This window comes from Microplitis mediator, chromosome 1, assembly GCF_029852145.1.
Source record: "Microplitis mediator isolate UGA2020A chromosome 1, iyMicMedi2.1, whole genome shotgun sequence".
NCBI lineage: Eukaryota > Metazoa > Arthropoda > Insecta > Hymenoptera > Braconidae > Microplitis > Microplitis mediator.
Window position 1 is genome coordinate 3,930,944 of NC_079969.1, and position 26,188 is coordinate 3,957,131.

Here is a 26,188-nt window from a genome sequence, read left to right on the forward strand (position 1 = left end):
GACAGCGAAAACATTAAGAATTATCAAATGGTACAGACTCGAGATTTGTTAGCTTTTAGTTGCCCGTCAGCCAACTTTCTGTTGTTCCTAAATAATTTTTGTCAATAAAATGATGTCAAGTTGATGAGTTTGAATGTGACATCAGACAAATTTTAAATTATTAATAAGTAAAGTAAATAATTAATAGAATTAAATGTAAAAAAAATACGCATTTAAAAAATTTAAAAATTAACAAGTGCATTTTTTTTGAACATTTAAAAAGTAAACTTTTAAGAGTTTAGTTGAGAAAAAAATGTTAACGAATCGTAATATAAAAGTCACTGCTTCATTCTCCAACAAAAATCTAATAAAAAAATTATTTATAAGAGAATTCAAAAAATGTTAGTAAATAGTTGACATGAAATGAAGTAATAAATTATGACTATTTGGGGATAAACAAAAGTTGCCGTTTTAATGCTGACAATTTGTTATTCAAAAATGTTAACTAAATGTCGACTTTTTTACGATCCTGAAGTTAGCAGACAATTAAAATTTTTGGATTTTTTTTTGAACAATTAAATTTGAATAAAAAAAAAAATGAAAAATATGCACATGTAGAAAATTAAAAAAAGTAAAGGCGCAATTTTTTCAAATATTTTTTTTTATGGACGTCTGCTAACTTCAGTATCATACTTTTTTACGTTATTTAAAAGATAACATTGAGTTATTAAAGTTTTGTTGTGAATTTGCATTTTAATTCGGGCAGTAAATTTACGTCAAATTCAATAGCAAGTTGCACACAACTTGTCGTAAAAAATGGAAAAGTCCGAAGTTGACGGAAATTTGAAGAAAAATTAACTTTACCAAAGTTTCCTTGCATTTGTCGTCAAATGTCCGCCAACTTCGAACTTTTCCGTTTTTTACGAAAATGAAATCTGCGGCCCGCATTTGCAGACAATTTCACAGCAAAAGTTTAAAATACAAAATTTGCGGTTAATTTTTCTTCAATTTAAAAGTAAACTTTTACGAAAAAAAACAGTTGGTAATGTTCATTCTTACTATTTCAGAAGGCAAGCAAATTTATACATAAAATTGTCTACAAGTTGACAGAAAAACTTGCCGTCAATTTGAAGTGAAACATTCAATCAACTTAACGTCATTGTCTGACAGTTCTTGTATTTAAATTGAATTCAAGTTACAGACAATTTACTGTCAACTTACAGATAACTGCTTGCTCTCCGCTTTCCTTTAAATTGGCTTCAGAATACGGCAGTAACTTGAAGTTAACTTGTGGTCGTGGCTATCAGAGTAGGGGCGATTTGACTTATCAAGAGTTGATAATAAAAGTGATTACCTTATCAGTAAATATGAAAATAAGAAGCTAGCGTCCTCAGGCGTGATAATTTACTATAAATAAAAAAAAGAAATAAAAAAAAGTTGATAAACGTCGTAGACATAAAGAATCGAACAATCATCACCCTGCGTAAATATTAAATGTTTTATATATTTTATTAATTTACATGGTTGTAATTAGCGTCGTCTACTAATCAAGTAATTAAATTACAATTTAATGAGCAAGAAGTATCAGTATAAAGTTCTGGATAAAGTAACGCGAGTCCGAAAAATGGATAAAAATGGAAAAATTTGCGATTATATTATTATTATTGAATTACAATAGTGAAATGTTTGGTTATTTTGATCGTGTAGAATGGGTGGTTGCATTGGTATAACGAGGGCAAGGACTGCCTCTGTAGATGATACATCAGCTAATTCAACTAGAACACAATCAGGTAATTTTTATAATTTATTATTTATTCATGTTAATTATAACATTCTAATTTATTCATAATTAAGTCAATGAAGAAACTAATGAAAAAAAAAAATGTTTTTTTTTTTTCAATCATTTTACATTTTTAAATTTTTTAAATAATCGAGTCTTGGAAATAAAAATAAATTTCTTAATAAGTAATCAATTATTTTATTAAATTTTTTTTGGATAATAAATCAATGACAGCATAAAAAAAATATAAGTAACTTATTAAAAAATTTATTTGACGACAAAAATAATTTTCATGTCAGAAATTTTTTAAAAATTTCATGACACTGAAGTTAGCAGACGTCTGACAGTTTTTGAATTTTTTTAAAAACGATAAATTATAAAAAAAAATATTTTGAAAAATTGCACCTATAGTTCATTCAATTTTCTACGTGTATATTTTTAGTTTTTTTTTTTTTTTTTGTAATTTGTTGAAAAAAAAATCCAAAAATTTTTTACTGTCTGCTAACTTCAGGATCGTAAAATTTCTTGCGTCGAGAAATTTTTGATGGTAAGAAAATTTTTGTCTTCTCGTAATGCAAAATATTTCTTACGTCAAGAAATTTTTTTTTTGGTCTGTACAGAAAAAAAAATTCGATTGAAAGCAAATATTTTTGATTAAAAAAATTTCTTTTTGAAAACGTCAATTTTCTTAGAGAAAGTAGAGATCTCTGACTAAGACAAGTTCTCTTGGCTCAAGATTTTCTTGACTTGGTTCAAAATCGTGACTTGGTTCACAAAATCGTTTGTTTTCCAAAATATTTTCTTGGCTCATTTTTTTTCTGTGTACAGCCAAATGTTGATCAGTTCCATGACTAGTTTTTGAGAAAAAAAACTAATGAATGATTTTTTTTACACAGAAAAAAAATAATTTCTTGATGCAAGAAAATTTTTTTACTACAATTTGAAAATATAAATTTTCTTAGGATAAAAAAAATTTGTTTTGCCCCAAGAAAAGTTTTTCTCTCCCCAAGAAAATTTTTGTTTTCAATTTTAATGAGAAAAACTTCTTGGGTCAAGTAAAAATTTTCTTGGAGTGTAAAAATTTTTTGTACCAAGAAATCTTTTTTTCTGTGGACCACTTGAATAAACAAGATTTGTTACTTGTAAATGCAGCCAAAGATCTTGTAAAAGTTAACTTTGAATTTTGACGAAATGAATCAAATGCGGAAATAGATGAAGAAAATACGGCATCAGTTTCAAAATCTTTACGTTATTTTTATTTTTTTAGGTAATTCACGTAAAAACCATCCACTATGTCACGAGATCATAAGATGGAAATCAGATGTACCATTAACTGAAGGACAATTACGGAGTAAGCGGGATGAATTTTGGGATACAGCCCCAGCATTTGATGGCAGAAAAGAAATATGGGACGCGTTAAGAGCCGGTGCAACTGCTGCAGAAGCTCAAGATTATCAATTAGCCCAAGCAATACTTGATGGCGCAAATATATCCGTTCCAAATGGATTCTTAACAGAATGTTATGATGAGTTAGGAACTAGATATCAAGTACCAATTTATTGTTTATCATATCCGATAAATATTGTTAAGGAAGATAGTGGTAGAGATTCACCAGCTGATTGTTCAGGTTTAATATTTTTTATCAATTTTATTTTTACTCAATGTCACATTGATAATTTATTATCTTTCTTAAATATTATTTCTATATTTATATTAAATATTTATTATAAATTTTTTAAATGATTTTATTTTTAGAACCTGTTGATGGTGGTACAGAAATAACGTTAAAATTAAGACTGTCAACTACTCTTGCGGACGTTAAACTTCCGGTTTACAGTAAAGATACTATTGGAATTGCTAAGAAGAAACTTCAGGTAATTTAATTTTTAATAATTTATTTTAAAAATTTTCTCTCCCTCATTTTATCTCTGAAATAATGACTCGGACAAAAAAATATCAGCAAAAACATCTCATTTTTACGCAGATCAAAAAGTCATCTGAAAATTTTAATTTAAATTTCTCCTGTAAAAAAATAAAATGGAAAAAGTTCTAAAAATTATGTCAGTTCTCTTGTTTCCGGTATTTTAAAATGACCCAGAAGTTAGCAGACAACAATTTTCGAATTTTCTCAACGATTTAATTTAAAAAAAAAAAAACTAAAAAAATGCACATGTAGAAAATTTAAAAAACTACAGGTGCAATTTTTAAAAATATTTTTTTTTTAAATTTGCCGCTTTTAAAAATTCAAAAATTATAGACGGCTAATTTCTGTATCATATTTTAAAATTTGAATTTTTAAAAAACTTTCCCGGGCATCCAGAGTTTTTTTCGGAAAATTTTTTATTTTATCAACTGTACTACTAAAAATTATAATAAATGAACTTTGTAGAGTCAAGAAGGATTAGAGCCTTCAAAACAAAGATGGTTCTTCGGTGGGAAATTGCTTGGTGATAAAATGCACATAGAAGAAGCTAAAATCCAACCTGGTTATGTAATTCAAGTGATCGTTAATGCTGAGAAAGATGAGAGCCCTACGAAAAATAGTTGAAAGATAATATCGATATTAACAACAAAATGGTTTCATTAATTACTTTTTTTTTTTACTAATTAAGAAGCTTAGCGAATTTTACGAAATTTAACAATTACTTAACTAAGAAACATAAAGAAAATCAAATAACACAGATTCAAATGTGGGTTTTAGTTTATACTGCAAAGATATAAATCAGCTATGAATTGATTAAATATAATATATATATTTATATATAAGGTAAGAGACCCAGTATCTGATCAGGACACTAGGATCCGATCACTCATATATTTAGTAAATGTAGACGACAAATATATGAAGGGTCGGCTACTGGGTCTCTTATCTTATATATAAAATATATGAATATATGACGTCCTTTACCATGTGGAAATAATAGTAGTGTACAGTACAATGGACTGAAAATTTTTAAGTATAATAAAATAATATTTCTATGGAAAAAAATTTTTATAATTTTTTTTTTATTTTTTAATAAGTAAATAATTAAAATATATGACGAATTTTAATCCTTAAATTGTACACTGATGTTAAAATAAAATGATAATTATAATTATGAATAAAAATAAATATTAGTGTATTTTTAAGGAGTAAAATAAATCTGGATAAAAAAAATAAGGATTTAAAGTTTGAATAAAAATGTAATTTTAAAAAATTATAAAAAGTTAGATATATTTTCTTGTTTTATTATTACTATTATTATCATCTCAATTAAAAGATCATTTTAAAAATGTCTATAGAAATTTTAGAAATGTAAAGAAAATATTTTACTATAAAAATATAATACTTAGACAAGTAAACATTAATTGTTAGGCTTAGATAATAAATTCATTATTTAAGATAAAATTTATAATTATATTATATAAGTGCAATTTTTTAATGATAAAATATAAATAAATTGCCGTATTAATCCTTTATTATCAGATAACATTTTATTTATATTTCAAATTTATGTAACAATTTAAACTTTTTTTTTTCAAGTATTTTTGTCGGCTTAAGTTAATTAAATTATATTAATTCCGCTTAATTATTGCTATTAATTAAGTGATTTATTATGATACTGAATTTAGCAGGCGGCTGGTAATTTTTGAATTTTTTTCAAAGATAAATTTTAAAAAAATATTTGAAATAAATGGCACCTGTAGTTTTTTTGATTTCTTACATGTGCATTTTTTTCAATGATTTTTTGAAAAAGAAAACCAAAAATTATTAATCGTCTGTTAAATTCCAGTTCATAATTTTGAAAACAAAATATACATATATATAAAAAAGCCATTTAATATATACGATGATAATCAGAATATATTTTGTACGAGTGAAAATATTCTTGTGATTGTAAATTATGATCATAATTATGTTAAGAATTACATATGATTATATATATTTATATTTGTATATAAAATATCGCCGAGAACGTAACAATTATCAGCTTCAAATGTTATAACTAATACTTGAATTTTCTGTAATTATTTTATTACCTATATAACAATAATCATATGTAATTTTTACTAATTATCATAATGATAATAATAATCACTTCTAATTACTTTGATATATATCTTAAAATAAAAAAAATAATTTAATTTTAAAAAACGACATTTAAAAAGTTGTCTTGATTTTCTTCATTGTCTACAATAATTTTTTAAAATGCACAAAATTTTTTGAAAATTTAAAAAAAAATACCAATGATAATAATAGTAATAAAAGTCAATCAATATAAAACAATAATTAAATTATGACTGATTGGAAAGTGACTGCCAGTAATAATTAATTTAGGATTCAAATCAAAAGATAATTAATTTTAAAAATATTTAACGAAAATCAATAAAAGTAATACTATAAAAAAAAATATCAATTCTTCTTAGAAATAGAAGTAAATAATAAAATCTTACAATAAATTAATAATTGTAGTCGATCCAATCAAGTCCAAACATTATCAATACAAAAAAAGTTATATTACACAGTTTAATACATACACATTTAACACAGACTTTTGTACACTTTTAACATGTGAAAAAAAATCCTCACGAACTATTTAATATAAAATTTTAAAAAAAGTTTTCATTATTTTTTATTTCCCTAGCGTGTATTAATTAAATTAGTACATTACGTAACTAGTGGACTAAGTCAGCTATTATGAGCTCATTATGTCATGATGGTGGAAAATCTAGACATCTGCATTACCTTCATATTTATTACAGCACTCCGGTCGATAAACGGACACAGGGCTCGCTTTGTAGATATGATAAAACAGGATTATCGCGCATGCGCCAAATAACATAATCGAATTCCATTAACTCGGACAGAGTCTACAGAGGAGTGGAAATTATCTAGAAATTCTGACTTATCGAATGCCCTTTCTCTTTTAAAGAGTAAATGACAGCTTGGGGTGGGAGGGTTCACTGCGTTTTGGGCCCAAGACAATTCATCCCGATCATTATTAAGATCATCCCGATCATCATTATGATATGAAATTCTTTGATAATAAAAAAGTGGAATTGTCGGGGATAAATTGTCTTGGGCCCAAAACGCGCGGCATCGAGTGGGAGAGATCACAGCTCGTAGTAGGGGAAGGGATTGAGGAGAAGTTCTGAGTTAATGGATTTCGACTGTAATTAAATACACAATATTTAATTACAAATTTTATTTAAATTTATTTACTATAAATATGCGTTAATTAAAAAATAAATAGTATAATTTTTTACAATGACATTTACTTTGGTAATCTGTGTACAAATTTCAACTCATGACAGAGCCAAACTACCGAACTGAGTAGTAATAAACTACCAGATTGATGCGAAGCCGCTAGAGGAATAGGTACATAATTTAACAAAGTTGTAATGCCTAAAATAACTTGTAAATATCCTAAGGAAATAAGAGCTAACACTGCCTTTGAACCATGACCTGGAATCTTTAACTTTCTTGACATAAAACCTACTAATGTGATCATTGTTAAAGTTGTGATTCCCTGAAAAAAAAATAAAGTTACTTATAGAAATCATTAGTTGATTGGATGTTACCAGAATGAAAAATTACTCACTAAAATTCTATGATCGAACTGTACAGTAGTAGGATTTTCGGTGAAATTTCTCAAAAATGGATAAAACGCTAAAATATCATCGGGAATCCATTTGTCGGCCATTTTTGGAAAGCTGTTATAAATTAGCCCAGCATCTAAGCCGGCGACGAATGCCCCCGATAGCGCAGTTAAAAAAATTAATCCTTTGGTACCGTAAACAAATCTTTTAAATCTTAATAATTTAGATGAAAATTTTGATGTCGGATTGGATTCGGGCATTAATTTGGCAGGAACTAAATGGTCTAATGCATTGTAAAGAAATCCCGCGTAAAGTCCTAATGCCAAACCCAGATGTGCCGCCAAACGATACTGCGACACACGGGGAACATCCCCTGGTCCATCAAAACGATCTTCTAGGCCCGACTTTACCATATACCAGCCCATCAGACCTTGGATGCCGATTAGACCACCCAGTGCTAATACTTTTGGTTTCATTCCTGGACTCAACATTCCCTTTATCCAAAAGTATGAAGCGGGAACTATGAATGATACTCCAATTAATCTTCCCCACATTCGATGGATGTATTCCATCCACCAGATTCGTTTGAAGTCTTCTAATGTCATATTTTTGTTTAAGCTATAATGTATAAAATTATTTATCAACTTATATATCGCGTTATGAATTCCGAAATAACTTATATTTTTATGCACCCTTTTGAATTTTATAAACTCTAATCATTTTGTAGACTTATTTTATGGCTAAAAATTTTTTTCCATGTACCTGAAGATCAAAACATTTGTCTCGTAATGGAAAAAAATTTTAAAGTAAAAAATCTACTGGATGATCATTACATAAAAGTAGGGAGAGATACTCTCATTGGTTAATAAATTTTCAAATGAATTATAATGTAAAAAAAAAGTATTTATTGAACTCACATTTTGAATTCAGGATACTGTTTGTATTTTTCAAATTCTTCAACCCATTGTGATTGGGTAACTGGCATTTTTTCCCCCAAAAAACGCCAATTAACCATTGATAAGCCTGATTCAGTAAGCCTAGTAATGCCACCTACATAAAAAAAAAGGGATTTACTCATGATTTTTGAAACTGTTATAATTGAGTCTACTTGTAATTACTGTGTTACAAGTAGACTTAATTATTACAGTGCAAACTATGGTGCCCTGACTAGTTACCCTCAGACAAAATAACCCTGATTAAAATAACCAGAAAAAATTATGAATATTCAAATTCAAATTTTTTCCCGCGGAGTTAAATATCACTTGTAAATATTATTATGTTGTGATATTTATATTCATAGATAACTACAAGGATCAAATTTGAAATTGAAGGTTTTTTTATGAAGTTATTTTTTTCCAGGATATTTTTACTGATATTAATTTATTACGGAGCCTAAACTTTAATACAAAATTTTTTACACGAGTCCTGTTTTTGTACTAAAAACTGTAATTTTTCCACTGCTCTTTTTTCTGTATACTTTTGAGGGCCAGTTTTTCAAATCGGGTTCAAATTATTATTGCTGGTATATATTGATATATATTATTAATGCATAAATATACTAGCAATATCAATTTGAACCCGGATAAAAATAAACCTGGTTTGAAAATCTGGCCCTGATTTATAAAAAAAAAATATTTTGGCTCATTAATAAATAAAAAATACAATAGGAAATTTTATTTCCCATAAATTTTGTAATGTATAAAATGAATGTTTCCTTATAAATAAAGATTGTAGGCTGGTGAACAAGAAAACAATACCGTGTAAAATTTAAATCATGACAGCGAATGAACAAGATATCATTTTATAATAATTACTCAATAAATAGTTTATTTTCCATAAGTTTTATCTATTATTTCTAATAATACATTTTTTATAATTTCAAAAGTAAAAAAGTAGGAAATAGTACCTAGTGATACTGCAACAAATACCATCCCGCTGCATAATAATAACCAGGATCCAACAATTTTGTTTGATTTTTTACATTCTGTTGATGACAACCGCAACGCTATCGTTTGACCGGATCGTCTTGCATTTTTTATCAGTAATTTATTTTTTTTCAAATTATTCCCGAATAATTTCAGATGTGAAAATAAGTTACCGCTTTTACTTGAAAAGTTATAAAAATTGCGGGTATTGGTCACCAACAAATTTGAGGTTATTCTATGTCTTAACCCCAATGTACACAATTTTGATAAAATTATCATTCTAAAATTAATAAAGGAAATTATAATGATTCAAAAAAAAATTAATTAGTATTTTTATCTTAATGTTCATTTCTAGTTCTTACTTGAAAGAAGTTTTTCTTAGAAATGATGAAATTATTGATATTCTTACATTGGGTATCAGTAAATAGTTTTTATATTTGTAGAAAAATTAATTTGTTTGTAATAATGAATGTCACTTTTTTTAATTGATTGTTTATTATCAAATGTTGAGTATTAATTATTATGACGTGACATTTTTTTTAAACTGCGGGGATGAGCGAACTTCTGCGTAAACAAAAATCTGTTTTAATTTTAAGAAAAATTTGAGAATTACTGGAAACTCGACGGAGCGGGAATAAAGAACAAAATATGTGGCGCTGTCACAGTAAATTAAAATTGACGTCGATAAAAAAATGAATTTTAGTACGATCTCTAGTTTTTTCAAAACAAAGAGATGTCTGCAGCGTAAATAATTCATTACTTTTTTTAATCCATTGGGGATTCTATTAATTATTAAATTCAATTTGTTAATGAGGAAAATTTCTATTGATCATTGAATTCAAATTTTTTATAAGGAATATTTCCATTAAAGATTAAATTCAAATTTTTCATAGGAAAATATTTCCATTAACGATTAAATTCAAATTTTTCATAGGAAATATTTCCATTAACGATTGAATTCCAATTTTTTCATTGGAATATTCCCATTCACTACTTGAATTTTGAATTTCTAAAGGGGCGGCTTACATTGCAGAATAAAAAAATAGCGCGTAGATTTTGTTTCATATTATTTAATTAAAAAATACAATTATGAAGATAAATTTTAGGCCGCGAGATTACTAGTAATAAAAAATGATAAAAAGTAAAGATAACACTTTTGTTACGCTCTAGTTTAGCACTAGTAATATAATAAATTAGAGAGCGTTTATTATCATTTCATAACTTTCAATAATTTTCAGTTTATATCAAGATTACTTATTTAGTAATTTACTGTTAGATGCAGTTTTTCAAATGACAGTAAAGTTGGCGGACATCTGACAATTTTTCAAATTTTAAAATAATGAATTAAAAATATTTCTAACAAAAGAATTTAAAAAATTGACTTTTAGAAAATTCAAAAATCAGTACATGCATTTTTTTTTATTTTATCAATTTAATTGTTTAATTTTTTTATCTGTCATTTAAAAATTGTCTTATGTCTGCTACATTTACTTTCATGTTTTTACGTACAATCAAAATTTCAAAATTTTAATATTCTACGGTAGTGAAATTGTCAGTAAAATAAAAATTCAAAATTTATTAGACGTCGGCTAACTTCAGTATCATAAAATTTTTAAATAATTTAAAAATCACGTGTCTTTTTTTTAATTTCATTATTTCAAATTATTTATTTATTTAAAATTTATAAACTGTCACATCTGTTATATTCACTCTTAATTTAAAATAAATTTAAATTTTCCCGCTTCTCGCCCGTAGTCATGCCGTTTAAAAATGGTCGCTGAAATTAAAAAAGAAAGTAGTAAAAAGTAATTAAAAATAAAAAAGACCTTGCTGAACATGTATATCCATATATATACATATATATAGAGAGAGATAAGTGAAAATAGTAAGAGATAATGAGAAAGATGAAGTTGAATGAAGTAAATCTATCTAATGTAGTAAATGTTTAGTATAATGACCTAGAATGCAAGAAAGCTTAAGAAAAAGGCATGAAACCTTACACTTATCTATGTATGTAACTGTACGTACGCATTATGAATTTATTTATCCATCTATACGTGTCAGTAGAATTTTAAGTAGGAAAAGCAAAAAGGAATGTAATATAATAACCATCTTGACCACAATGTTGTCAGACACTTGTCAGACTAAACTCTAAATCTATAATTATTATTGTTTAAATAATTTATTTGTTACTCATCAAGTGCGTGATTTAATGTTCTTTTAAAAATATACCGGAGATTTTAAATTAATGATTTATATTTGAAAGAAGTTAAATAAAAGTTTATCATAATGCCAGATAGTATTGAAGAAAATATACGTCAAGTTTTAGACGGATTGAGATTAGATGATGATGAAGAAATTTGTGATTATCCTCTGGCACAACAAAATGAATCTATTGGTAATTATTTAATTTTTTTATATAATCGGTGAAGTTTTCATCACATTCTTGAAGTTACCATGAGTTTGAATGCAGCAGACGTCGAATAAATTTAAAGTTATTAATAAATGGAGTAAATAATTGAGAAAATTAAATTAAAAAAAAAGGCGCATTTAAAAAATTTTCAAATTAACGAGTGAATTTTTTCGAAATATTATTTTTTTAATTATTTACTCTATTTTTTTATAATTTTAAAGTTGTCTGATGTCTGCTACATTCACACTCATCAAGTTACGGCAATTAAAATTTTTGAATTTTTTTTTCAACAAATCAATTATGAAAAAAAAAAAACTAAAAATATGCACATGTAGAAAATTTAAAAATCTATAAGTGCAATTTTTTCAAAAATTACTTTTTTTTTAATTTATCATTTTTTTTTTTAAATCTAAAAATTATAAGTCGGCTAAATTCAGAATCATAAATTAGCCGGCCTCTAATAATTTTTAGATTTTTTTTAAAAACGTTCCATTTAAAAAAAAAATATTTTGAAAAATTACTTCTGTAGTTTTTTTTATTTTCTACATTTGCATATTTTTAGTTTTTTTTTTTTTTTTTTATTAAATTCTTAAAACAAAATTCAAAAATTGTTAATTGTCTGCTAACTTCAAGATTATAAATGATACTGCAGTTAGCAGACGTCTAATAATTTTTGGATTTTTTTTTAAACGATAAAACACAAAAAAAAAATATTTCAAAAAATTGCACCTGTAGTTATTTAAATTTTCTACATGTGCATATTTTTATTTTATTTTTTTGCAATTGATTTATTGAAATACGAAAATTCAAAAATTTTTAAATGTCTGCTAACTTCAGGATCATGATTATAAATATTTTTAAAAATAAGAACCAATTTTTTTAAATTGAATAATTACATATTTATTTATTTATAAAATTTACTCTAATTATGTTTATCATGTATCATTAAAATTCAGGGAGAAGGAAAAAAAAAATTAAAATCTGATTATTTATTTAATAATTTTTCTCATATTATTGTTTAGACGATAGAATTTTAGTGATTGAAGTATTTGTATAAAATAGTATATTGTGTGACAAGGGATGAAACAAAACGATTTCAGACCAGAGTAAAGTTGGCTGCCAAGTTGTAGGCAAAAACTCATTGCCCATAGTTTGAAATCGTGTTTTATCCTGAGTCACACACTAGATTTTTCATGATTACCTGCATTGGAATTGAAGTTTAAATTTTTTATCATCATTATTAAATTTATTGTTGAGTTTTGACAAAATAAATCTATATTATTAATAAATTCTTAATATTTGCAGAAGCTAAAGGTATAAAACCAGCATCAAATTCGAGCTATTTACCAATATGTCAAAAAACAGTAACATATATAGTAGCGGCAGTAATAATAAATGATAAAGACGAAGTGCTGATGATCCAAGAAGCAAAAGCATCATGTGCTGGCAAATGGTATTTACCTGCCGGTCGCGTTGAACCAAATGAGACATTAATAGACGCAGTGAAACGTGAAGTATTAGAAGAAACTGGACTAACAATGGAACCAAAGTCTCTGATAATGGTAGAATGTGCCAGTGGTTCTTGGTTCAGATTTGTTATGACCGGTGACGTGACTGGCGGAACACTAAAGACACCTGATCAAGCTAATGAGGAATCATTGCAAGCATCATGGGTAAATAATGTCGATGATTTGTCACTTAGATCTTCAGATATTTTACCACTCATTCAACGAGCAAGAGATCGCAAAGCCGGAATTAATCCTCCTTGGCATCTGCCACTTCTACCGGTTGAAAAATCATGGAACAAACTTTTCATACGACTTATTGTTTGTATAAAAAGAAAAGCGACGTAAGTTATTGTCAATTATTTTTTTTTATTTGAAAGTATATATGTTTATTTAAAAAATATTTTATTTACAGAAATCGGATGCACGTTTTGATATCAGAAAAATCATATTTACATTTACCGATATGTGAAATAAATCCAAGCAAAAATTTACATTCAACGTTGCATAAATTTATGGTCGTAAGTATATTTTAACTACAGATACACATAAAAAAAGTGTAGTTAAATTTACCACAGGGGATACATATACGACACTGACTAGTAATATATAAGATTACTACACGTTTAGTGACGATTACTATCATAGATTTTTGTTTACATAAAACACAAGCACGTACAGTCGAATTCCATTAACTCGGAACTTCTCCTCACTCTTGACCCCTACGAGTTGCGCTGTCATCCACCGATGCCAATAAATTCTTATAAAATTGTGTGGTTACACAAACTACAGGATGAGTTTTTCTTACTGCATTGAGTAGTTACTGAACTACAAATTTTTACCCTAGTCGATAAGTAAATAGAACTATGGCAGTAAAAATTAATCTTACAGTCACTTCGATACCATGACTAGAAAGAGTAGTTCATTTATTACTAGACTTCTCCCAGGAAGAGAATGAACTTCAGAGTCGCCCCACTATCGAATATTTCTAATCTGCGCATGCGCAAGGAAGGGGGTAGGGGATATTCAATACAAACCCGGAATGGAAGTAAAATCCGAAAACACCCGGGTAATCTCTTCCTGGGAAAGTTTTAGTACTGCGGTTAATTTAACTCCAGTATTTTTTTACGTGTACTTTTTTATGTTAATTAATTTAATTTATTAATAATAATTAATTATTTATTTTTTTGTTGAAAGGAAATTTTTGGCAATGAAGTAGCTCAGCACCGACCACACGGATTATTATCCGTAGAATATAGTGGTGAGCAATCAGGTGATGGAATTTGCTTTACAATATTAGTATCATTTCGTCCGGCTTTAGAAGAAGTAACGATCATTGGTAAATATGTTTGGCACGAAGTTAGCAAAAATATTGCTGATTTAATTGCTACGCGGTTACCTCGTAACATGACTATACCATTGAATGTTGTTCGTTAATTTTTTTTATTTAATCATTAACTAATTTATCGATTAATAATTTTATTAATACACAGAAAAAAATTATTTCTTGGCACAAAAAATTATTTGCTTTATAAATTGAACACAAAAAAATTCTTGAGTCAAGAAAATCCTACGAAACTTTTTTTTTGCACCAAAAAATGATTTTTTTCTGTATAATATTTAATATCATTGTTAAAAAAAAGTTATTTTTTTACAATTAAATTTACAGATATAGTTACAATTTTTATACTTCGACTAATTATATAATAACACATAAGTAATAATAAAAAAAAAATATTTAAAATAATATTTTATTGTATGTAGTTTCAAATAAATTATTTATTGATAGTAATAATACGACACTTAAAACAAATAATTACACAACAAACAAAAAAAAAACAAATTAACAGAAAAAATTAAAATGATTGTAACGATAATAAAAAATACTAATTTCAGTGTTTAAATAAATTTATAATTTATTGATTAGTATTTATGGCAGTTTGTGCTTTTTCTTGTATAATTTTTTCAGCACGATAAACTTTCCAGCACACGAGAAAATCCCGCGCTAATTTAAAAAGAGTATAATAGTTCGTTATTAACAATAATGTCATTGATAGAATCTGGTACCACTCGACAGCACGCATTAGTATCAATAGTTGTACTGATACTAATAGCAGTTGTAATCCCAGCAATGAACATAAGAGCATTGTTGGATTATTAAAAAGTGTCTGAAATATAAATTTAATATTTCTATATTGTTAACATGTTCATAGTCTAGCTATGATTGTTATGATTCGTTCGAGTAATAAATAATAAATATCTAATTGCTTGTTATTATTGATAATCTACTAAAATATTTTTTTAGTTCAGATGTGAACCCATTGGTGTGTTCGGACCCCACGCCCGGCGCACTGGGGCGCCCGCCATTTATCCGGAAAAATTAAAATTCATAGTTAAATTATTAGAAAAAAAGTTAATTACCAATAAAAAAAAAAGTATGAATTATCAAGTGTGCTAATTGGGGGCACTGTCTGAGAATAGTCTTAAAAAATATATAAATGAAAATCATACTATCTGTCTGCAGTAAGTGTGCGTGTGTAAATTTTGTGTGCATGTAGCATAATAAAATTGATTTTTATTAATGTTTCTTATTAATTAACAACCGCCATTTTTCTTTATTTATATTGGTACTAGTTATAAAGATTATTCATAACCATACATTAAGAATCGCTTACTTTAATTTCACTTTAATCGAAACATTTGATAATTCATACATTGTTTTTTATTGGTAATTGACGTTTTGTCTAATAATTTAATTATGAATTTTAATTTTCCCGGGTATACGAGGGCACCCCAGTGCGCCGAAACGGGGGGTCCGAACACACCACATGATAAATTTTATAATTTTAAATTACGTGGTATGGATAAAAATAAAAAATGAATTCTTACGTAAAATCGGTAGTGACTTGAATTTCCAGGTTCGGCGGCAGTACAAAGACCATTGGATCGATAAAATTCTTTGTTATGTTTAACTATCGATCCATGGGGCCAAAGTGTACTATCGTTCCATGATTGTGCTGCCAAATGAACATTACGGCTGTCTATTTTAGACCATTTACCTAGATGTAGTGCTGCGCGATGTAATACATCACAATATCTGTGCAAGATAAATTATTATTTAATTTAAATTCAAATTTCCATGTATCCGGTTTTCTATCAATAAGTTTTTAAAAAATCTTTTGTGTAAAGATTTTCTTAAGACCATTTCTTTTGCTAACGGAGTAAAATTTATAGAAATTACCTGACTGGATAAGCTTGAGCAAAATGTGCGCTTAATCTTCCCAGCCAAAAAAGTACAATATGTTGAATAATCCACGACATATTAAAATGAAGATATTGAGGTACAAAAATAATTGGTGCTATCCCACATACATAAGCGCTACCAGATGATGCAAAAAGAGCGCGTTTTAATCTACAGTTGAAGTCATATCGTAAACTTGATACTTCTGCTCTTATTGCGGATGCATTTAATGAACAATTATGCAAAGGTTTGTCTGAGAAAAGAAACCATTTATAAATAAATATAATAAATTTACTATATTTTCCATGTATATCATTAGAAAGGAATACAGTCGAATTCCATTAAATCCGACAGCTATTCGATCTTCTTAAGTAGAGTGCCATACTTTCATCCTAAAAACATTTCTGAACATCTACTGGATCTATTACGACAACTTGACCTTAATCGCGGAGATTTAAGAAAGGAATTAAACAATGAATCTACCAAAATTAAAAAAACTATAATCAATAATTGTAACCGTACCAAAATCAATAGCGACGAAAATATGAAACGGCTGTAATAGAAATCTTACCGAAATGTCTTCCGGCGAAACTTACAAGAGTACGAGTTACAGTTTTAAGAACGGCGATTCTGAACATATTACCAAATAAATCAACAGACCCATTTAACAATTGTCTTATCTAAGTGATAGAATTGTTGATTGGTTAAAATTTTCGCGGGTAGTTTTTGAAACTGGTATGGTTGTTGTGTGGTACAGATACTTGGGGTAGGCCTGGTTATGGTTCAGTTGTCGTAAGGTAGAGATTTTTATGGTAGACCTGTAACGTGCCATTCGATGGAGTGGAAATTCCGACTTATCGAATGCCCCTTCTTTTTTGAAATAGTAAAATGCACGCATGCGCTCTTACATCTACATGTATGATGCATATATAAACATACACACATACAAATATATAGCATGGGGTAGGAGAGATCGTAGCTTGTAGTGGGGGTCAAGATTGAGGAGAAGTTCCGAGTTAATGGAATTCGACTGTAGGAAATATTGAACGTTGCTTTATTTAAAATATTACCTAATAAAAATTTAGTTTTTCGATCTTCTTTGATGTATAAAGGCGCACTCGTGATGTCAAAAAATGGATCGATACTCACACCGAACATGAAAAAATATACAGATATACTTCTAGGGCATAATAAAAATAATTTTAGTTATCGGCAATTAAATTACATTTTAAATTGCAAAGAAAAAAAATACTCACGGATAGCAAAGATAGAAGACTTTCATAGAATTGTGCCGTTGACTTATTAAATACAGGCAAAATATTAATATCGCTAGTGTGATTGCAAGTAAAATGGTTCTAAAAATTAATTTTTTATGGTTAAATATTTTTTATAAAATAAAGCGATAATTTAATTCTCATATTTTTGATACTGAAAGTAGCGGACATCAAAAAATTTATTTCTTTGATATAAAAAACTAAAATTCGTGATTACGGATTTTATTTAAATTCAAATTCACTCCGTTACCCAGTTTCAGAATTTTTAAAAAAATTACTCCGTATACTGAGTAAATATGGAGTTTATTTTATGATACTGAAGTTAGCAGACAATTACCAATTTTTGAATTTTTTTTTCCACAACTTGATTGAAAAAAAAAAAATAATAAAAATATGCACATGTAGAAAATTAAAAAAACTATAGGTGCAATTTTTTAAATACTTTTTTTTTATAATCTGTCATTTTTAAAAAAATTCAAAAATTATCAGACGGCGGTGAACTTCAGTGTCATTTTAGTTTTTCAACTGAATGATTTCAGTGATCCGGATTTTTTTAAAATCCACATTTACTCCGATTTAGAGTTTTAATATTCAAATTTCCTTTCGGAGTGAATTTCACTCTGAGTAGATAAAATAAAAAGTCATCCACTTCACACTCACTCCGCATTAACTCAGGAATTAATTCACGTTCACTCAGCAAATTTTTTAGTCTAGATGCGGCTCAGGTTTAAAATTAAAAAATTGTCTGATGTCTGCTACTTTCAGTATCATTGTAACGTTCATATATTTTACCTCATTACTTTTTGTGATATTGGTATCCATCTAACTGGACTAATTGAGTCAACCAATCTCCTTAGTAATGCATAGACAAATCTCCTAGTTATCATTGTTATTATAAATATAATTAAATAAGGATCTATAAGATAAAAATTCTGAAAAAATATAAAATTAAATCTTAGATAAAAAATTTAGTTCTGTTCCTGATAAATAAAAATTTTGTTTTATTTAATTACCATACTGTTGTCATTGTAAGACTGCGGTAACCACCAGACAGTGCGATATAAATTCAACAATTGTAAACATGCCGCAATTACAGATATACCAAGAGAAATAGCTTCAAATATGAGCTGCTCATCAACTGGGACAGTCGGTATTGGTACATGTTTTGGTGCTAGAAGTTTATTTACATTATCGTTATATTTTTTTTCATCGTTTATTGATGATGAGTTCGTTGATACATTGGAGGTTACATTTGTTGTTACTGTTGTTGACAATGACTGCGATGGAGGAACTTGATAAATATTTAATGGTACACGTCCATTAAAGTTACGATTTGAATTACGTCTTGCACTAGGCATCCCGAGTCAGAGTTTAAAAATTTTTATGTTTTCAGTCATTGATACTGATACGATTTTAATTATTTTTGTATATTCGTAGCAAACATGTGAACTAACTGATACGTATGACCTGAAGTTGTGTAGGAATGTAATCCCTGATGGTTCCATTGACTGAAAGTTGACAGAAAACTACAGCAGGAATTTAACGTCAAATTGACTGCAAAGATTTTAAATTTAAATTTTGTTAATTGTTTGTTAACGAGGATCATTAATTAGTCGCATTTAAGTGAACTGTCTATTAAATTCTCTAACATTTGGGTCAAGTTCTTAAATAAAATTTGTAGTTTGGTACCCGATACTTGAGAAATATTTTTTAGGATGATGACACATTTTAAATTACGCGCCATTATGATCCTGGAGTTAACAGACAGTCAGCAATTTTGGATTTTTATTTTCAAGTCGATTACAAAAAAAAAAAAAATAAAATAAAAATAAACACATGTAGAAAATTTTAAAAACTATAAGTGCAATTATTTTGAATTTTTTATTTTAATGACGTCGATTTAAAAAAAATCTAAAAATGACCAAACGTCGGCTAACCAGTATCATGCCATTATTTCAAAATTTTTGTTCTTTTTTTTCTTAGAGGTATCGATTGTTAAAGTTTTGAGTTGTCAACAATAAAACACAAAATTTTTTATTTATTGATATGATAATTAAAATTTTTTCTCTCATTTAAACATGACCTCATTATGATGATACTGAAGTTAGCAGACGTCTAATAATTTTTTGATTTTTTTAAAAACTACGAATTATAGTACAAAAAAATGGCACTTATAGTTTTTTGAATTTTCTACATGTGCATATTTTAGTTTTTTTTTTAATTGACGTTAAAAAAAAATTTGAAAATTGCTAATCGTCTGTTAACTTCAGGATCATCCATTACGTGTGTAAATGTAGCAGATATGAAAAAATTTATAAATTTTGAATAAATAAATAAAAAAATTGCAATAATGAAATTCAAAAAAACGCGCGTACCGATTTTTTAATTATTTAACGCATTTTTTATTTTCATTTTTACTCCTTACATTTCATTTATTTATTTATTCAAAAAGTTTATAAATCATGAGTGTGAAGTAGCTGACAATTTGAATTTTTTTCTAAATAAATAAAATGTAAGACACGAACTAAAAAATACGTATTTAAATATTTGAAAAATTAGTACGCGCGTTTTTTAAAACTTCATTATTTTAATTAATTAATTTATTTAAAATTACAAATTTGTCTGCTACTTCACACTCATAAATTAAAATTCAAAAAAACGCGCGTACTGATTTTTCCATTATCTAACTGCGCATTTTTCATTTTTATTTACATATTTATTTATTCAAAAATTTAAAAATTGAAAATTGTCATCTATAATTCACACATGATCTTTTATTACTTCTTCAGCCACGACTATAAAAAAATCACAAGACAATCAAACCTAGAGTCCAAGTCCGAGTTAAAAAGAACAGTAGGTGGGGGTAAATATTAATAAGACGTGAATTCAATTCTTATTTTTTATCTAACCTGGGATTTGAATTGCGAGCGTAATTGTCGCACTTACTGGTAGGCTAGGACTTGATATAAAATATTTTTGCATATGGTTCCAATGGTTACTTTAACCTAAAACTGCCGGTTCAAAACTTACGTTACAAAAACACATTTTAAATTTAAATTTTCGATAATTGTCATTAATTTTTCTCGATAACTTGGACAATTAAAAATAAAAAATGAGTGTCGACAATAATTGGAATGAAATTGAACAAGTAAAGAAAGAAAAACGTCACGAATTAATTTTGTCTGGTGCATCAATATCAGAAAAAATAAAATCATTCGGTTTAAGTGACGAATTATTTAATTGCGAAACATTAAATTATTTGAACATCAGTCACACATGTCTTCAATTTATATCCGAGGAAATCGGCAGGTTAACAAATTTAACAACATTGGTATTGCATTCGAATCAACTGCAAAATATTCCGGTGACAGTGAAAAATTTAACCAAGTTAAAAATTCTTGATTGTTCATCCAATGAACTGACACTGGTACCTGATGAAATCACTTTGTTAACACAACTGACGACACTTAATTTGAATTCGAATTTGCTAAGTAAGGTGCCGTGTCTTAAAGCGAATGTCAAATTAAATACACTAGATTTGTCGAACAATAAATTTGATGTATTCCCGGACGTTTGCTACAATGATTTGAGTCTTTTAGCAGAAATAAAAATCAGCAAAAATAGTATTAGAGAAATTCCGGATGCTATTTCTGTGCTGCCTTCATTAAAGCATTTTGATGTCGCTGACAATTGTATCAAAGGTAAGTCTAATTTCACTGTAAAATCAAATACTCTGAATACCCCGGGGAAAAATGTTCAGACCTGATCAGACATAAACACGCATCAGTTATTTTTCATGTCAATTCATACCGATTATTTGCGCAGTTTCCTCTTGTGAAAAACATGATCCTGAAGTTGGCAGAAAATTGACGATTTTTGAATTTTTTATCGGCTATTCAATTACAAAAAAAAAAAATTTTAAACATACACAGGTAGAAAATTTAAAAAACTATTGGTGCAATTATTTGAAATATTTTTTTTTTAATAATTTATCGTCTCGAAAAAAATTCAAAAATTATTAGACGGCTGAATTCAGTATCATGTGGAAAACATGCATGCTATCGCTGGCGTTTATTTTTGTACTCAGGAAAAAAGAATGTCTTGACGCAAGAAAAATTTTTTATTGTGAAATGAAAACAAAAATTTTCTTAGGCCTAGACTTTTTCTCGCCCTCAGAAAATTTTCCTTGTCAATTCATAGTGAAAAAAATTTCTTAGGGCAAGTAAAAATTTTTTTATGCCAAGAAATCATTTTTTTCTGTGTATATTTCCTAAAATAAAGTAAAGTCAAATCCAATAGATTTACTCAGTGCAGCCATATCGTGTGATATTTTTACCCCCTCCTGCCATTACACTCCATAATATTCCACTACGGAAAGAGGTAAAAATATCGCACGATCTGGCTGCACTGGATTTACTTAAGAGTAATTAATTATAATAAATAAAAATTATTATTGAGATTTATGACGTAATTTGAATGGCGGGAAAATTAAAAAATTTCTGCCCACATAATTTCATTTTATTCATCGCTTTTCTACATTTAACTTACAGCCGTTCCAGGTGAACTAGCCGACTGTCAAAAGCTAAAGGAACTTAACTTGAAGGGTAACAAATTGAACGATAAACGACTCGAGAAATTAATTGATCAGTGCAGGACGAAACAAATACTTGATTACGTAAATCAGCATTGCGAAAAATCATCTAAAAGTAAAGGATCAAGTGGTAAAGAGAACAAAGGCAAGAGTAAGAAGAACACAAAGAATGATGGTCATAACAAAAATATTGATGATGACGCCATTGACAATTTAACGCATAAATTAAAAATAACCCACGTTAGTAATGAAAGTCCTGTCATCAAAATAACTGAAAGCATTAAACAAGTGCGTCCTCATATTGTTGGCTGCATTGTTAGAAATATCTCATTCAATGAAGAAAATTTCAAGAAATTTATTCAGTTGCAAACAAAATTACACGACGGTATTTGCGATAAAAGAAATGCTGCCACCATTGCGACGCATGACTACGATTTAATAGTTCCAGGTAATGTTCATTCAATATTTTTAATTTTATAATTACTAGTGAAATCCAATTACTGTTTCCAGGCGATTTGACGTTCACTGCAAAGGCGCCCACTGAGATTGAAATAAAACCATTAGGCCGAACCAAACTTTTCACAGCAGCTGAATTATTCAAACGTCTTCAGGTCGAAGCGGATAATCTACGACGTGAAAAAAAACGAAATGTCTACTCTGGGATTTACAAATATTTGTATTTGATTGAAGGGAAACCATTATTTCCATGCTTGTTAGATTCTGCGAATCAAGTGATATCATTTCCGCCAATTACTAACAGCGACATAACAAAAATGAGTGTTAACACTAAAAATATGTTTATTGAAGTTACTGGTGTTACTTCTCAACAAATATGCAGGTGAATATTTATTAGGGTGTTTAAAAAAAAAAAAAACATTTTTTTTTTTTATGGTATCCAAAAATTGAAAGTATAACTAAAAATAAAAATTTTGGTACCATTCCGAGCTCTTAATAATGATATTAAGGTTTGCCTCAATCCATTTTTCTATTTTCCATTTCAATAACACGGGAAAAAAAATTTTTGTTTTTTAGAATTTTCTAGCTCATAAACCAATCAACGGATTTTAATGCACAACAAATGTTTTTGTAGGAAATTGAACTCTCTACAAAAAAGTCTCTTATCATTTTTTAAAAAATCCCAGTGTTCAAAAGTTATTTAAGCTTCAAGTCAAATTTATAGTAAATTTTGAGATTTTTTTACTTTTCCGGCGAAACTATCAGTCTTATCAAAAAATATCACGGGAACATTTTTGTAGATAATTTTATTCCTTACAAATTATTACGAATAACGTTTTTCGAAATTCTGCGTTGTTTTCAAGTTATTTTCATTTCAATGTCAAGCTTTTAAAAAAATAGATTTCTGATAAATTTTAAGAGCTTGACATTGAAACGAAAATAAATTGAAAACAATGCGGAAATTCGAAAAATTTTATTCGTAATAATTTGTAAGGAATAAAATTACCTACAAAAAAGGTCATATGACATTTTGTAATAAGACTGATAGTTTCGCCAGAAAGTGAAAAGATCTAAAATTTACTATAAATTTGACTTGAAACTTAAATAACTTTTGAACAGTGGGATTTATCAAAAAATGATAAGAGACTTTTTTCGTTGAGCGTTCAATTTCCTACATAAAGTTTCATTGCGCATAAAAATCCGTTAAGTGGTCTGTAAGCTGGAAAATTCTAAAAAAAAAAAAAATTTTTACCTATGTTATTTAAATGGAAAATAGAAGAATGGATTGAGGCAAACCTTAATATTATTATTAAGAGCTCGGATTGCCACCAAAATTTTTATTTTTAGGTATACTTTTAATTTTTGAATACCAAAAAAAAATATGTTTTTTCTGAAACACCCTGATATTTATGTTATTTTACAAAATGACAAAAGGCCGGTCTTAAAATACGTCACGCAAAATTATACCTTTTTAGAACCCCCACTCCGTCACATTTTCTGCGATCCTCTTATCAATTATGCACAAAAGATAGACCTCCCCCCCTCCTTCTATTATGACTGATATAAATGTAGAAATATTTATATACTTACAAATATGAAGCAAATGACTTTCGTCAAAAAAATAAAATTTAAAGAAACCGAGAAAAATTTTCAAAATTTATGAGCTGCGAACGTTTCCTTAGACCCCTCCCCCTCCCCCATCAGTGCGAACATATTTTCTGAACGGTCTCTAAGTAGTCAGAGTGTGAAATTATTTTTTTTCTTCAAATTAAATTTCATGATAATTTTATGTCGGCAGAAATGTAATGGATGAATTTTTGAAAGAATTAATCACTCAAGGATTATGTTCATCAACGGATTCAAACCAAACTTCAAACGCTCATAATTTGGAGGTCGAACAAGTAAAAGTCGTTGATATGGAGGGAAATTTGAAACATATTTATCCATCACGAGTTGATTTGAACTTCGATGATAAGATTAAAATTATAAGAGATTGATGATACAAGAACATATTTTCCTTTCCATTACTGGTATTTAACAAAAAAATTTTTTTTCAGTTTCTACTTGTATTAAATACAATAACTTATTGTTAATTAACGAATTTTCTAGGACATTTCATAGTAAAGTTACATTTAAAATTTTTTTTATAAATATGCACAGGCGAGGTTTACTAGAAACTATACTTTTTTTCAAAAAGTTCATCAATCATGATCCTACAGTATAATTTGTCTTATATAGTTCCTATTTACTGTTGTTACTTTTTAAAGTTTAGTTCGCTTGCTCGTATTGGTACGCAGGCAGTGTAATTTCAGCTTTTTGCATCTTTCAAATTTCAGAAATTTAAAATTCTCTAAACTCGATGTGTATCATCATAATTTATATTATCTTTTAGAAATTACCTATGAAAAAAAATGTACAAACAGGAAATAAAATATTTATCAATTTTCCTAACTTCGTTATTTATAAATTTAAATAAAGAATTTACGAATATGAACATTTATTTTTGTAATTTTGAAAAATTCACGTTTAATATTTTAAGTGATCTGAGTTACGGTAATCGCCCTAATTTACCGTAAAATATTTTAATTTAACTCAACTCTATTGTAGATACGAAAATTTGACCCAGACAATTATTCAGTCGCTCATATGGACCCAGGTAACAATTTAACAGAGTGTAATTAGTTCGAGAAAACCTTAATGGTTTACAGATGGACTGTCGTAATGACACTCATATACAGTATTTCAATAGTAAAGTACATAAGTATTTAATGCCCTGCATATGTATAGAACTCTTAAATAGTTAGTTTTAGAATAAATATTTCTATGACGAAGAATCGTCATTAGTAGCTCGAAATTTATTTAAATTTTAAAATGAGAAAGATAAAGTTATTGTGAGAAAGACTGGAAGCCTATAGTAGTTGAGACAATGGCCTTCTTAGAAATCCCGTATTGTTAAATGGACAAATTTAATTTTAGAAGAAAGTAATTAATTTTCAGAACAACTTAAGAACTATTGTTGTCCTTTATGGGTTTACTTTTGAATAATTATATCTTTGTTGCACTAATGACGATGGATTTTGAAGAGTGGGGCAAGAAAAATCATTGTCGGGGGCATTTTTGCTAACGTCGAAGATACCATAGACATCAGCATTTAAACTCAGTTTTGATCTTGAGACTGCAAGTCGTACAGCTACTCTCGTCTTAAGACTACATCAGTATAACCAACGTTTATCAATAATTTAACGTTGAATTAGTACAAAGTGAACAGTTACTAACAGTGTAGTGCTCAAGTTCGTTTGTTAAAAGTTCATTTGTTAAAAATAAACAATTACCAACAATATCAAATTAATTACAATGGAATCACTCCGTTCAAAGTTTACCTACAGATACGTTACCGACTCGATAAAATACGGTCGGATCACAGATATCAATGCAGTGATTCCA

General features: G+C 27.8%; 5 protein-coding genes across 8 annotated transcripts; 3 read left to right on the forward strand and 2 right to left on the reverse strand.

The window, feature by feature from the left end:
• The first annotated feature begins 1,404 nt into the window (after positions 1-1,404).
• LOC130668753 (ubiquitin domain-containing protein 1) lies at positions 1,405-4,436 on the forward strand. Its single transcript, XM_057471209.1, has 4 exons — positions 1,405-1,769; positions 3,027-3,386; positions 3,515-3,633; positions 4,149-4,436. The coding sequence occupies exons 1-4, from the start codon at positions 1,688-1,690 to the stop codon at positions 4,305-4,307; spliced, it is 720 nt and encodes a 239-aa protein (XP_057327192.1). The 5' UTR covers positions 1,405-1,687; the 3' UTR covers positions 4,308-4,436.
• Positions 4,437-6,995: 2,559 nt separating this feature from the next.
• Positions 6,996-9,903, reverse strand: LOC130668748 (cytochrome c oxidase assembly protein COX15 homolog). 2 transcript variants are annotated; one of them, XM_057471196.1, is made up of 5 exons: positions 9,674-9,903; positions 9,246-9,544; positions 8,257-8,389; positions 7,342-7,957; positions 6,996-7,269 (listed from the first exon to the last, which is right to left on the reverse strand). In XM_057471196.1, the coding sequence occupies exons 2-5, from the start codon at positions 9,541-9,543 to the stop codon at positions 7,015-7,017; spliced, it is 1,302 nt and encodes a 433-aa protein (XP_057327179.1). In that variant the 5' UTR covers position 9,544; positions 9,674-9,903; the 3' UTR covers positions 6,996-7,014. The 2 variants fall into 2 exon arrangements, with proteins under 2 accessions (XP_057327179.1, XP_057327168.1); XM_057471185.1 differs by having other exon boundaries at positions 9,627-9,902.
• Positions 9,904-11,028: 1,125 nt separating this feature from the next.
• LOC130669401 (8-oxo-dGDP phosphatase NUDT18) lies at positions 11,029-14,781 on the forward strand. The gene is made up of 4 exons (XM_057472294.1): positions 11,029-11,662; positions 12,983-13,526; positions 13,598-13,703; positions 14,380-14,781. Exons 1-4 carry the CDS (start codon positions 11,554-11,556, stop codon positions 14,617-14,619), a joined length of 999 nt encoding a protein of 332 aa, XP_057328277.1. The 5' UTR covers positions 11,029-11,553; the 3' UTR covers positions 14,620-14,781.
• A 191-nt stretch (positions 14,782-14,972) lies between these two features.
• Positions 14,973-19,175, reverse strand: LOC130669391 (transmembrane protein 39A). 2 transcript variants are annotated; one of them, XM_057472281.1, is made up of 7 exons: positions 18,711-19,175; positions 18,490-18,629; positions 17,680-17,778; positions 17,494-17,600; positions 16,424-16,676; positions 16,072-16,279; positions 14,973-15,350 (listed from the first exon to the last, which is right to left on the reverse strand). In XM_057472281.1, the coding sequence occupies exons 1-7, from the start codon at positions 19,053-19,055 to the stop codon at positions 15,099-15,101; spliced, it is 1,404 nt and encodes a 467-aa protein (XP_057328264.1). In that variant the 5' UTR covers positions 19,056-19,175; the 3' UTR covers positions 14,973-15,098. The 2 variants fall into 2 exon arrangements, with proteins under 2 accessions (XP_057328264.1, XP_057328254.1); XM_057472271.1 differs by having other exon boundaries at positions 17,494-17,603.
• A 1,394-nt stretch (positions 19,176-20,569) lies between these two features.
• Positions 20,570-25,172, forward strand: LOC130671613 (leucine-rich repeat-containing protein 47-like). 2 transcript variants are annotated; one of them, XM_057475625.1, is made up of 5 exons: positions 20,570-21,398; positions 22,248-22,736; positions 22,799-23,126; positions 24,543-24,774; positions 24,854-25,172. In XM_057475625.1, exons 1-4 carry the CDS (start codon positions 20,810-20,812, stop codon positions 24,739-24,741), a joined length of 1,605 nt encoding a protein of 534 aa, XP_057331608.1. In that variant the 5' UTR covers positions 20,570-20,809; the 3' UTR covers positions 24,742-24,774; positions 24,854-25,172. The 2 variants fall into 2 exon arrangements, with proteins under 2 accessions (XP_057331608.1, XP_057331602.1); XM_057475619.1 differs by having other exon boundaries at positions 20,572-21,398; positions 24,543-25,172.
• The last annotated feature ends 1,016 nt before the right edge of the window (positions 25,173-26,188 follow it).